The sequence below is a fragment of the Siphateles boraxobius genome, unplaced genomic scaffold, assembly GCF_051911475.1.
Source record: "Siphateles boraxobius isolate OS27281-9 unplaced genomic scaffold, OSU_SipBor_1 11, whole genome shotgun sequence".
NCBI lineage: Eukaryota > Metazoa > Chordata > Actinopteri > Cypriniformes > Leuciscidae > Siphateles > Siphateles boraxobius.
The window spans coordinates 4,759,511-4,773,971 of NW_027508711.1; the positions used below are offsets into that span (position 1 = coordinate 4,759,511).

Sequence of the window (14,461 nt, forward strand, 5' to 3'; positions counted from 1 at the left end):
ACTGAGAGGGGAATTCACTTGTAAGCTGCAAACATGGACAAAACTGGGGCTGCAAATTTGAATATGGCCCACAGTGTCAGTATTCTACTCATTAAACACATTAAAATTATTCTATGATGAGCTACATTTGCATGGAAAAAGACATGACAACAATTTATTTTAATCCCAGAATAAAAAAAATGGATGTAATTTTTAAATATTTTATCAATGAAATATATAATAACTAATACTATAATATAGTAAAACGTATATGTGTGTGTGTGTGTGTGTGTGTGTGTGTGTGTGTGTGTGTGTGTGTGTGTGTGTGTGTGTGTGTGTGTGTGTGTGTGTGTGTGTGTGTGTGTGTGTGTGTGTGTGTGTGTGTGCGTGTGTGCGCGTGTGTGTGTGTGTGTGTGTGTGTGTGTGTGTGTGTGTGTGTGTGTGTGTGTGTGTGTGTGTGTGTGTGGATTAAGATAGTAAACATCTTCACATGTAGAGCTTTGGTTTGTTACATCTGATTCACTCATAATCCTCTCCTGCCCTTAAACACAAATTACTACCAATGCAAGAATAAAAAAAAGAATAAAAAAACAGCTGGCCCTCGACAGAGAGAGACTGGAGTGAGTGAAAGTGAGCGTGAAACTCAATCCACAGTACCTAAGAGTCTAAGGGATCTGCAGTCGTCACTGAGACACTGAGATCGTATATCCCACAATATATTTAAGTGTGTGTGTGTGTGTGTGTGTGTGTGTGTGTGTGTGTGTGTGTGTGTGTGTGTGTGTGTGTGTGTGTGTGCATGTTTCGTACCCTCAACCTCCTCTTCACACACGTTTTTGATGTAAGACGCTCCCCTGTCCACTATGGCTTCATCCTCCATTCTGTAAAAGAAAAACCATAGAGAGGGAAAGTCAAATACAAAGAAACTATAACCCAGACTATGTCAAGAAAGAGTAAACATATTTAATCTCGCGCTGCACGCGCACATTTCTCAGAACATTGTTTCTTCTGAAGTAGTTCACTCGCTCGTGCTTTAACCTTTCCCTTTTACCTTTACTTGTTTATCCGGCGTGTAAACCAACCAGTCTGGTTGTGATTCAAGTCATCACATGTCTTTCACTGAGGATTGGATGACTTGAGGGTGAACTCTTAAGACTTGAAACAATAGGAAACCACATAGAACTCAAAATAATTTAGCAACAATATAGCAATGCCCTGGCAACCACCCACAATATCCTTGTGTGGAGGTGGAAATTTTTGCATGCATGTATGAAAACAGGTGCTTTTCAACGCCGACATTACTGTTCGTATAACTGTGTATCAGGTGATGAGGAAGCCTTTGGAGCTGAAATTAAGAAATGGTTATGGCCGTTTAGTTTCCGACACGCTCTGTAAGAGGTAGACCAATCACAACAGACTGGGCCTTCTGACCAATCAGAGCAGAGTAGACCAATCACAACAGACTGGACCATCTGACCAATCAGAGCAGAGTAGACCAATCACAACAGACTGGGCCATCTGACCAATCAGAGAAGTGTGGACCAATCACAACAGACTGGACCATCTGACCAATCAGAGCAGAGTAGACCAATCACAACAGACTGGGCCATCTGACCAATCAGAGCAGAGTAGACCAATCACAACAGACTGGGCCATCTGACCAATCAGAGCAGAGTAGACCAATCACAACAGACTGGGCCATCTGACCAATCAGAGAAGAGTAGACCAATCACAAAAGACTGGACCATCTGACCAATCAGAGCAGAGTAGACCAATCACAACAGACTGTACCATCTGACCAATCAGAGCAGAGTGCTCTCCGAAAGAAGGGGTTGAGAGAGACAGAATCCTTTATCGAGGCGTTTTAGACACTGTGAAAAAAAGAGCTGATGCTACAATGCATATTGTGAGAAAATTAAAGTGTTTTTTATTTACCTTGAATGCAGGTAAACCTATTGTTGGAGACCGCCAAAACAAAATTATGAACGTTTAAAATAGCATAATGGGGCACTTAAAAAAAATTACTAACTCCAAACATTTGAACAGTAGTGTATATCATATAGGATATCTGGACAAGATTTTTACTTCAAAAACAACTAGCGAGAAGAACAACTGTTTACTTTAATACATATTCTCACTTCCTATTCCGTTATTTTAGTTTCTCTCTGACACTTTAATCTATGAGGTCATTGATGTTTAGATTCACAGCCGGTCTCTGTCTTCTTTATGCATGTATATCTCTTCATTTCTTACACTCTGTTAAACAGTCATTTCATTGAAGCATGTATTATCCATCCTCGCTTACGGAGAAGTGAAGATTTCACAGTATAGATCTCATTTATCCCTCCTGTCACTCTTTAGTTCATTTCCTGTGTTCTTTAGACTGACGAGCAAGCCCAGGTGGTCATGTAACCTGGTTAGATGAGCTATGTTATCTTGTGATTAATATACGTTAAACATGAGCCGAATGTACTGTAATCTCTGTGTTTATAATAACCCCTCACACACCCTGAGGAAGCCAGACTGCCACATGGACATAAACTCTTGGATCAGCATTTGACAATTGGATTTCTGGCAGCGCATCAACTCTCTGCATTTCAAACTAAATAAAGTTTATTCATCCCTAGTGGAACACAAGTGGGAAACAGAATGTGAGATGTATTTAACAGATGTTCATCAAGTGGTACAATATAAGTGGTGTGAATCTCTCAAAACGTTCCTGGTCATATTTCACCCCTAAAAAAACAATTAAGATATTATGCATATATAGCCTACACATACTGTATAGAGCTTAATATTTTTACCATATTTTTGCATTGTGATATAATAATTAATAATAATTTTTTCCTTATAACTGTGATGAAAAAATAAGAAATGTTTGATTTAAATATAATTAACAAATTAGACAATTAAATGGTATATATATATATACACACACACACATGTATATATAGTAATAGAATGTTAATGTATTATATATAATAATAAAATGATTCATGGATATATGTATATATACAGTTATTTGCAGTTATTTGATCAAAAATACAGAAAAAAACAGTAATATTGCAAAATAGTATTACAATTAAAAAATTATGGTTTTCTATTTTAATATGCTTTCAAATTTAATTTATTTCTGTGATGCAAAGCTGGATTTTCAGCATCATTACTCCAGTCTTCAGTGTCACATGATCCTTCAGAAATCATTCTAATATGCTGATTTGATACTCAGTTGAACCTTGATATAATATTAATTGTATGGTTATTTTTATAATACAATACAATAAATATTTATAGTATCGTTTCATGCTGATAAAAATCTTAAAATTTGTGATTTGAGAATCACATTCAGAATAATGGAAAATGACAACTACGACTAATGACAATCTAAAACATCTCAATGCATTTTGATAATGTAAAATATATAAATGTGCTTAATTGTCACAATGAAAAAAAAGTTAAAATAGGTCTTATGCTCTGTATGAAAATGCTTGGGTGTTTGGGGGAGAAATATGACAGTAGAACTACAAACTACAACCACAAAATCTGTTAGCTATGGAGAGACTGATCAAACACACCAATTGGATTTGTTTATTATGGTTTATGACATGGAAAATCATGAAACCTCGGGCAGAAGAATGTCATAAAGCTAAAGTAAATACAAGCAATAAAGTTGTGTGACTGACGCACAAGCTCCCAGCAGCCCTTGCACCATGTTTACCTCTTCAGAGGTGGGACAAATGACACAATCATAAACCACACTGATAGCGACGAGGAACATTATCTCCTGCCAATTACACACGTGATCTCAGAACCTGTCGTGGTTTACAGAACTGATCAATCAAACAGCCAACAAGGTGTTGTCTATTAGATAAAGACGTTTCCTGGGGTCAAAGGTAATGTTGAATCTGACACCTGAGAGTGGGGAAGTGGTTTATTAGGTGCTTGAGACAGTCATTGAATATAGTCCTTGAGTTAAACTTGAGTTGTGACATGTCTATTAAGTTTTAAATTTAGATACTAAACACACAACAACAAAGCACAGTTTGGCTCTCGTAGCAAACTCTCATAGCCATGTAAGCAAAGAAAGAGTGAAAAAACTAAAGAATATTAACATCATTGTGTAAGTGGGATTTCAACAGAGCTTTTAATAAGACCTTCTGATCTTTAAATCCTTCTCATATGCTCTAATTCCTCAAATGTAATGGCTTCTGTGGGAACGGCACTTTGTTTCGATTTAATCCGGTTTAAACTACTTCCCAATTTGGTTTTTGTTGTTTACAATTAACTTTATGATCCCAGCAAACAAGTCATTTCAAAAATTACAGGATTGTTTGCCAGATATGCAACTACGCATTAGTCCAGCATTTATATTTAGCATTTAACATGAGACCAGATCACGGCCCGCAGAGAAAAATATAAACATCTTGAGAAATCACAGAGCCGCTCAGGTAAATTCAAATGAATCATTTAACTGAATCAGTTGAAGAGGTTCACATATTAAATTGATCAAAAGTGACACTAAATACATTTATAATGTTACAAAAGGCTTCTATTCCAAATAAATGCTGTTCTTTTGAGCTTTCTATTTATCAAAGAATTCTTAGGAAAAATGTGTCTTTACAACATTGATAATCAGAAATGTTTCTTGAGCAGCAAATCAGCATAATAGAATGATTTCTGAAGGATCACATGACACTGAATACTGGAGTAATGACAGCGCCGGTCCTAGACTTCTGTGGGCCCCAAGCAAAACTTTGTCCGGGGGCTCCTGACAATGCGTTCATAACAACCCCAAAATTACCCCGAACCAAACAATAGGTTAAAAAACAATAGAAAAAAGATACAAATTAAATAAACAGTTTAGCCTACTAATAATAATAGCATACAGAAATTGAATTAAGTAATCAAATGTAATAAAACTCTGTATAGTCTTCACCGTATACATTAAATATACATTCATTCTTATTAAAGTTACTAAAGTTGTTAAGTGAAGAGTAGTGAATGATTCTCTCGTTTTTGTTGTTGTTTGATTAAAGGGATAGTTCGCCCAAAAATGAAAATTCTGTCAGTAATTACTCTCATGTTGTTCCATCTTTCGTTCATCTTCGGAACACAAATTAAGATATTTTTGATGAAATCTGAGAGCTGGCTCACTCCTTCATAGGCTTCTAGGTAATTTCATCTGCCAGCCCAGAAAAGTTAGTAAAGAGATTTTTTGTGCGCAAAAACAAACAAAAATAATGACTTTATTCAACTATTCATTTTCTTCTGTGTGGGCCTTTGAGTGAGTTCACGTAGTGTACGTAGAGTTCACGTACTTCGCTGTTACGCTACGTGATCTCACTCAGAGGCCCACACAGAAGAAAATGAATAGTTGAATAAAGTCATTATTTTTGCGCACAAAAAGTATTCTCGTTGTTTGATAAACTTAAGGTTGAGCCACTGTAGTCACTTGGACTATTTTAACGATGTCTTTACTAACTTTTTGGGGCTGGCAGATGAAATTACCTAGAAGCCTGGAGGAGTGAGCCAGCTCTCAGATTTCATCAAAAATATCTTAATTTGTGTTCCGAAGATGAACGAAAGTCTTATGGGGTTGGAACAACATGAGGGTCAGTAATTACTGACAGAATTTTCATTTTTGGGTGAACTAACCATTTAACATTAAATGACACAGACAGCAGCAGGTTTATTAGGCTGCTGTCACTTTAAGAACAAATGCACAGATCTAATATTCTGACAAGCATTCGATTACTTTCCCAACTGTTTATGTAACCGATTGCGTTTAAGTGAAAACTCGCCAAGGCGGGCATCTTGACATATTTTTGTGTGTATTTGTGTGTTTAAGCGCACGTACACAGAAAGACGCCTGGGGGAAAGCATCTCTTTTGCAGCTCAATGCACTTTTAACTCTTCAGCTTTGATCACAAGAATAAATTACATTTTAAAATAAGTTCAAATACAAAACATTTCACAATATTATGTTTTTTTGATCAAATAAATGCAACCTTGGTGAGCAGAAGAGACTTCTTTCAAAAACATTAAAAAATCTTATCGACCTTAAACTTTTGAACTTGGTTCCACAGAAGAAAAAAGTCATACAGGTCTGAATTGAGTGCATTTAAATGACAACATTTTTGTTTTGGGTGAACGATCCCTTTAAGCTGCAAATTAAGCATGAACTCATGCGGTTGAGGAATAATCCTATGTCATTCCCGGCAGCCATTGATTGGCCATATAAATTCTAAGCAGTTAGTTTAGCTTAGCCAGCGTGTTAAGCTAGAGTTTAGTGCAGCGTCTGTTTGAGGCATTTGGAGTAACAGATGGTGTGACAGTCAGGCTGAATGGTGTAGATTTCTTTAAATCCTGAGCAGCTAGAGCCAGTTAATCATTCCAATTGACAGGACTAACAGCGGAGCAGCAGAGAGGATCATAAACGACAGAAGAGGAGAAAGACCAAAACAGCACCTGAGACTCTCTTTGTGGCCAGACCTGATCTACATCATCAATAATATCATCCTAAATTAATCAAACAAGTGCAGACCGATGTTTCTTATGCAGCACATCAGCATATTATAATGATTTCTGAAAGATCATGTGACATTGAAGACTGGAGTAATGATGCTGAAAATTCAGCTTTGACCACTGGAGTAAATAACATTGTAAAATGCATTCAAATAGAAAACAGTTATTTTAAATACTAATAATATTTCACAATATTACTGTTTTTTCTGATACACGAGACACCTGTCTGGCTGGAAACAAAAGCATGTTGATAGAGCACTTGACTGATGAAATGAGCACTTTTGAGGAAGAATTACTGACTGGATTTGCCAAAGATGACCAGATTAATGTCATCAAATCTTTGTTTTGTTTGAGACGCTTAGTAGCAAGTAAACTGAGCTGTATATTCCACTTTGTTTTCTGTCAATAATTTGAGAAATATATATATATGTGAATATATGGGAAATAATTAGCATTTATTACTTAGGACAGTTTATTTAATTTGTTACATTATTTCTTAATCTTTGTTAATGCTAAAATACACCTGTTCATTGTTAGTTTATTGTTAGCTCAGGACCATGAAATAATATTAACAGGTACAATTTTTGATTTTAACAATCAATTGAATGTTAAAATTAACATCGACTAATATTTTAGAAGTATTTTTAATTAATACTTCATGTTTACTAATGTAGTTAACAAATGAAAGCATATAGAGTGCAACAGTCAGAATCCGGAAGTAAAAACTCTATTCATTTTCTCCACAGGGAAACTGATTTTTAATGGTAACTTATAAAGATTTAAAGACAGCCCTACTGTGAGCTATGAGGTTGTTAATCGATGGTATTTGCTTTTGTTGAAGCCATCAGCCTACATTATTTCAACTCTATTTAAAAAAAATATCTTCTTAGCTCCGCCCACTACCATGAATCACTGGGAATGTAATCGAGTCGATCTACACAAAGGATTAAATATATGCATTATATATATATAGTTTTATATTTCTCCTTTGTTTTTATGCTGTTTGCAATGCTTCATGGGATTGTAGAATCCCTATGGGAGAAATGAACGGAAAAAATAGTTCCAGAACCAACGGCGCTGTAAAAGTGGATGGGCACTAATGTACATATCGTAAAGTGTCACAAGAACAAAACACTGTGGTTGGACACTTTATCAATCAAATGTCCACTTCCTGTCTAAATGGGCAGTTTTTGACCAAAGCCTTGATGTGGCTATAGATGACGAGCACAAACCACCATAAACAAGCCTGGACTAACAGAGACATTCATGCTGGTCTAAGCCGGCATCCCAGGACGTCTGTGAGTTCCTGAAATAACGGCAGCAACTGAAATAAGGAGAAACTTTGTTAAGATTCACTTCCCTAAAAAAAGTAGTTTGCAGTCCCCTAAAAGAATGAAATACATCTACATTGAACACCTATACAAGAGACCAGTGTGTGTTGTGAGTCTGTCCTCTCCATCTTCTGTCATCTATACCTATTTTCCTCATTCAATGCATAATCTCTCTTCCTGTCACTCCTATACAGCCATTCTTTCCTTTTTGTACAAGGCTTCCTTTGTTTTCAACAGAACTTTTTCTGTCTTCTGTCTCTTCCTCATATTATGTTCTCTCCATCTTATTTTCTCTCTTTCTGTTCTACTTTTTAGTCTACATCTCCTGCACACTGACAGACGGGTTCAGGATGCAAGGATCTAGGAATTTGCTTTAACAATTTGCTTTTCCCTTGCTTTAACAACTTACACAACAGTAGTATAGTCCAATCATAAACAAATGATCACAAAGTTTCCGGATCAAACTAATAAACAGTATTCTTAGCAAGAAACAATAAATTTCTTTATAGAAGTCATTTGTTTTAGGTACATATAAAACATATTGAAATTTCTTTAAAATTACATTTAAAAATTGTAATTTTGTAAACTATAAACACACTTCAATTTGGACACTTGGAGGACACTTGGCAGATTATTGCACAAGTAAAAAAACGTTGTACAAGTTTAAGTTTATTATTACAAAAAAATGCTCAAAAACACAATTTTCCAAAACATGTTTTACTGTAAAACTATGAAAAATCAAAGCCAAAATTTTAAACAAGCTGTGCTCCAAATTTGAGGTTGATATCTCTCACAGATATCTCTTGATATATCTTTTATATGATTTAGCTTTCAGTAAGATTTTGTTTGGGCGCATTACCAAAAGTTTGCATTAAAACACAACAAATGAAAAACACATTTCAGATGTAACAAGGAATCTGAATATTATAATGGTTGTTAACTTTGGTTACAATTTATTTATGAAAAGATATAATGCATTATAACATACATTATGAATACCTTTACAATACATTATACATAAAGTATAAGTAAAGTGTTTAAGTAAAGCGTTACCAAAAGTTATATATGTTTTATATACATATAAAACATACTCGCATTTCTTTAAAATTACATTTACAAATAAAAATCTGATTTTCAAAATCTTTTTAACATTCGTATAAAAACAGAAATTTCTTTAAAATGCTAAAAAAATAAAACTAGATTTTAATTCTAAATGTGATTAAAATGTATGGCTGAAAGAAACAATCTTTTATATCGTCTGACGTCTGATGACGAATTTGGTTGATTCTAAGTGTAAAACATCTATAAACCGACGTAAATCTCTTTCTGTCACACAGTGGCATGGAGACAAAGTTAATTTACAAACTAGGTCAACACTTGTTTAGCATAATGAAATAATGTATGTTAATGTTATGAATCATTATACAGTGCTACTGAAGATTATACAGCAAATTACAGAGAATTTCAAGCATTTTTAAAGGGGTCATAAAAGAGTGACACCCTGATCTAACAGATAAATGAAACAATAAAATGCTTTTACAATACATTGCACAGAAACTCTGGATTAACCAAGGAATTCCACACACTTCAGCACTTGTCACTTAGACATCAGTCAGAGAATATTTGTGAGACAAGCCTAAACACACAGTGACCACAGCAGTCAAACATTGATATGAACTTACAAACGCCTAAAACACATGTCTGGAAGAGACAGCAGGATCCCAACAATATCCCTAATCGTATGACATCTTTAACTGGCTAAGAGGAGAAACACCGGGCTGATTTTTAGGACAGGAACTAATCCAAGACATCAAGCTGAGACAATGAGGAGTTAAACAGAATGATTCATAGATGAAGTCATTGATTTAAAGTCAACATGAAACAGCAATCGCAACCTATTGTTATTTACAAGTGAAACAGGATATAAAATTTTAAAAAATGAGACTTGATTTTAATAGGACTAGATTCGCAGAACTGGTCAAAAAAAATGTAAGGAGCATCTCCACGTATCCCAATGGTAATGCTTCTGTTACAAATCTATCATTATTTGTTATTATAGTCATTTAACGTAATATGTCATAAAAATAAGAATAAAAAGTTTTTGGGTGTGTGTGTGTATATATATATATCATAGTTCTCAATTTATTTATTTTTTATTTTGTTATGTGCGTGTGTGTGTGTGTGTGTGTGTGTGTGTGTGTGTGTACATAATATAGTGTATTTTAAAACTTTGGTATTACCAAAACTATTAAAATAAATTATAGTGTTTGCATTTATACACACCACACACACACACACAAAATTACTAAAATTAAAATGACATGCTATAATAGTATAGAAATAATACTAAAATTACAATGATGTTAACCAACATAAAATTACAGCATTAACTGTCATTACCTACAAAAGTAACCTAAAACAATGATTAAATAGCTATTTGGTTATTGGTTAACATATTTTCCCTTGCCTGCATGGTCTAGGTGACATCAGATGATCATCCGTTTCGAGCAAGGCGTTACAATATGAAACATGTTTTCCTTTTAAATAACATGCTCTGATGAATCAGGCAAAATAAGTTCAGAAAACGTTTTAAGAAAGTAAAAAGTGTCAATTTAGAATTCACATTGGTGAACCAACAAACTTTTCACAAAATGCCTGTAAATCCAGCAGCTCTGCGTCAAACTCCAGAACCTCAAGTTCACATATGAAATCAGTGCTGTGCTCCTGATACATAAATCCTTCTATTTCAGAACACACTGCATATCGCATTAGAAACCCAGCAGCTCAGGGCCACTTCTGGTCATTCACAGGCGAGAGATGACCTCACTCTCAAGGAGAAAAAAAGAGATAGAAGAGTCAAGGCGAGCATATCTGAGGGCAGAGTCTACAAAGGACATTCCATCGTGACTGCATTTTCCACTTGCAAAGCTTCCTTTCATAATACCTGTGCAGGTGAGACAAAGCACCAGGAAGATGGTCGGAGTGATGTGTGTGTGCTTTCAGACAGTCAGAGGAAGGGAAAGAGCAGTCACGTACAGCTCAACAGGTGAACAACAACTCTAGCACTTATTCAATGCTGTCGTACACACAGACAGATAAGCCTGCGTGAGTTAAGGTTAGGAATCAGGAAAAATCACACTTTCCCAATGAAATCCCTGCTATATTACTTCTTTCAGGTGTGGTGGGATTATTTGACAGCTTTAGATTCTGAAAGACAGATTCAAGTACCATGGTGTCATCAATGATTTTGTAAATCTGTAAAAAGTGAGTCTTCAAGAAGCGCGACAGTAACATTAGAATGAATGGGATGAACATCGTCAGTTATTAATGCAGTTTTTAGAGAGAGAGATTAAGTGTATGAATTACCTGAGTCTGTGCATCTCTCAGTGCTCGGCAGCAGAGTCTCTACTAATAATGAAACTAAGTTTATCCGCTTTGTTATTACCTAGCTAGTGAGAAACGTCATGTAGCTTTTAAGTTGCTAACTATTTTACTGATAAAATCACCAAAGCAGCGCTAACAACACGTTCCTGTGCGAGTGTGTGCCCGTACTTTATGTGTGTGCGTTTGAGCGGCAGAATGTGAGAATAACATAAAATGTAATTTTGTGGCAAAAACAGGAATAATTTGTCACTTTTCATCCTATTGTTGACTAGATCTATTTGCTTGATTAGTGTCGTTGTGGGTTTTGGTTCTTTTGCTGTTGTCGGCTGTAACGACCTTTGAAATAACTGAAATCATGCCCGAACTACTTAAGCCGTGCGTTTCCCAGAAAATAACTGCACACCTTAGAACGTTCCTCAACCAATCAGAATCAAGCATTTAACAGCCCCACCCGTAGTATAACAAAATATAACCACTGCCTTGGCAACTAACTGAAATAAATGCGTTTACGTACTAGGAACTAAAGTTTAAATAAAAGCGGAATTACTAAAATTACTAAAACTAAAGCTGAAATAAAAATAATAAAAATGACAAAAACGCATAAAATTTCTAAATTTTAAATTAAATCATTAATAAATACTATAAGAGTATATAAATAATAAGAAAATGTTTATACTGCTGTTTAGACATGGTTAGACCATGGTATTATTCAAACAGAGTTTTTTTTTTTTTCACATGCACCATAATAATACTATGATTTTGTTTGAATACCACATCAGTACCATAATATATGCATCAAATGGTATTACTATTGTACTTATAATACACCATAGTACTCAAAGATACTTAAAAACAACCTGGTACTACTTTGGTCGCAATGGTACTAAATATCCAAAAACATATTTTTAAGTACTTGTTTGTAAGTTAAGGTATACATCAAACATGGTATAACGTGAGCATGATACCATGGTTATACTGTGTTTAAATACCACACTTTATGGATATGGTATTCATGCAGTACCACGAAATATACTAACAATCACAGTACTCCATGTAAGTGTTCATTTACCAGAAATCAGCAAGTTGGTGCTTATTTAAGTGTAAAAATCAAAATATCTTTAACACCGCATAAGAAACCAGACACCAAATGATCTATTCACTCCATCTGAAGAGCCCTATTGGTCAAAAAATGTGATCCCTGCAGGCAGCTGGCTCTTTTTTTCATGACAGCACAAGTTGCACAGAACTAAAAAGAGATCAAATCGCCTGTTTGCAGCTTGCATCATGTCCAGCCACCAGATTCAGGAAGGCTAAGCGACGCACGCATTGCTCCTGGACGCTAAGGACCTAATTGGTTTTGACAGGAGCTTCTTGGAAAAAGATTACTCTGACTGTTCAAGCCGCGGCTTCAGGGAACCTGTAAAGAGGGCAACTTAAAGCAGCGCAACTTGGCAGTAACATTAGAATGAACAGGATGAACTACATCATACATCATGTGTTGCCGGTGGAACCCCCTGTTAATGGCCTCTGGAAACCCCATGAGATATTTCATTCAGATAAAACATGAAGGTTCTTAGTGGTTCTTGGGTAAACACTAGGTTCCATGAACAACCTTTAACATCCATGGAATCTCTCAATTGCCCAAACGGTTTCTTTTACTTATTAAAATGTTCTTCACACCATGAATTTTTATTTTAAGAACTATTCACTAACATGTTTGGGGAACCCCAAAATGTTTCCTCTATGGCATTACATGCTATGAAACCCCCCTTTTAAAACTTTATATTTAAAAGTTGATTTTTCAGATGGACAAAAGGTTATTGATGTTCCATTAGGTTCTAGTTCTTCAGATCAGAGGATTGATTTCAGGGCTCTAATTTACAAGTAGCTGTTTTTCTAAAAACGTAGAGAATAAAAATGATTGTGGAGCCTAAAAAGGTTCTCTGATGAAATTAAACAGGCACCTTCAGTTGATGATAATCAAGAACAGTTTTTGAAGCACCAGTTCACAGATGGTTTCTAAAGAACTGAAGGATAAGAAGTTCTCTGAAGAACCTCAAATGATTCTCATACTCTTAAAAATAAATGATACCTTTCAAGGCATTAAAGGAACTTTTCAGGGAACAGTTCCAAAAAGAACATGTTTTTTTTTTTCTTAGAGTGAAGAACATTCTAAAAATTGAATTAACTTTTTTCCACTGTAAAGAACCTTTTGTGCGATGAAAGGGTTCTATGGATGTTAAATGATCTTTTCGTAGAACCAATGATGCCAATTTAACAACAGCAAAAAAGAACCTTAGAACCAAAAGAAGTGCAAGAAACTAACACTGATGCTGTTTGAACATATTGGATGTTCATGAGCTGTCAAACATGCAAATGCCCAGTTTAATGTCTTTAATAGATAATAACCTCTGTCCCTGAAATTCGAAGCCTTAACCGCACAGACTTAGAGCAGATCTGTTGCCCTGTCCTGGAGGGTTATGTTACACCTTTACTTTTTGGTGAAGAAACAGGACAGACCCAGTGTGGGAGGGCTGTTACACTCTACCCAACCATGGAAACAGAACTGATCTCGACTGAAACTCTCTGAGGAAGATTACACGCAAATAAAAGTACTCACTTGTTTTTGTCGCTCATGTTGCCTGTATTGTGCGGGTTCTCTTTTGCCAGAGACCCTGTTTCTTCCCCTTACGCTGAGTTAAAGTGCGTCCGGGCTTCAGAAACACTTTCAAAATACGCGCAAGTGCGATTCGCTCCAAATTCAGCGTGTCTGGATGCGTAAAAGCAGGAACACATTCAGAGACTCGCTTCTGTTTTATCTGGAGCCATAGATATTTCACTGCTGTTTCTACTAACTACGATACATTCAGCCACCCATGAAGTCATAACGCAACAGGCTCACGAACTCTCTCTGTCCCGTCGGAAAACACTCCACGTCGCGTTACGGTTCTCAGCGCTCGTCTTGAGTCTTGTTCCATATTTAAAGATCTCGCCCTCCTCCAGCGTGACGCAGAAGTGGGAGGATGAGGCGCGAGAGGTCACGCGTGTGAGATGCAACAGCGAATACCTGCATCCTCACACAAACACAGAACACAAATGAAAAACACTGAGTTTTAGAGTTTTTTTATCTTATATGCTGTGCAACATGACTTTAGCAACTAATCAACATAATACATATAATTATAATAAAATATTCAATACTAGTTACTAGAGCTTTAATGTTGGAAATATTGTCAATCATTACT

The 14,461-nt window shown here is 35.7% G+C and overlaps 1 protein-coding gene across 9 annotated transcripts in view; it reads right to left on the reverse strand.

Annotated features, from left to right (window-relative positions):
* The window catches only part of slc4a4b (solute carrier family 4 member 4b), a 48,189-nt gene extending 33,972 nt beyond the window's left edge, over window positions 1-14,217 (reverse strand). For 4 of the 9 annotated variants that reach the window (XM_077194307.1, XM_077194302.1, XM_077194306.1 and 1 more), the window contains exons 1-2: window positions 13,837-14,217; window positions 787-857 (exon numbers count right to left, since the gene is read on the reverse strand). In XM_077194307.1, the coding sequence (XP_077050422.1) occupies window positions 787-857; window positions 13,837-13,853 (88 nt within the window). In that variant the 5' untranslated portion in view covers window positions 13,854-14,217. The remainder of the gene's footprint in view (window positions 1-786; window positions 858-13,836) is intronic. The other 5 variants (XM_077194303.1, XM_077194299.1, XM_077194301.1 and 2 more) reach the window with 2 other exon arrangements.
* Window positions 14,218-14,461: the final 244 nt, after the last annotated feature.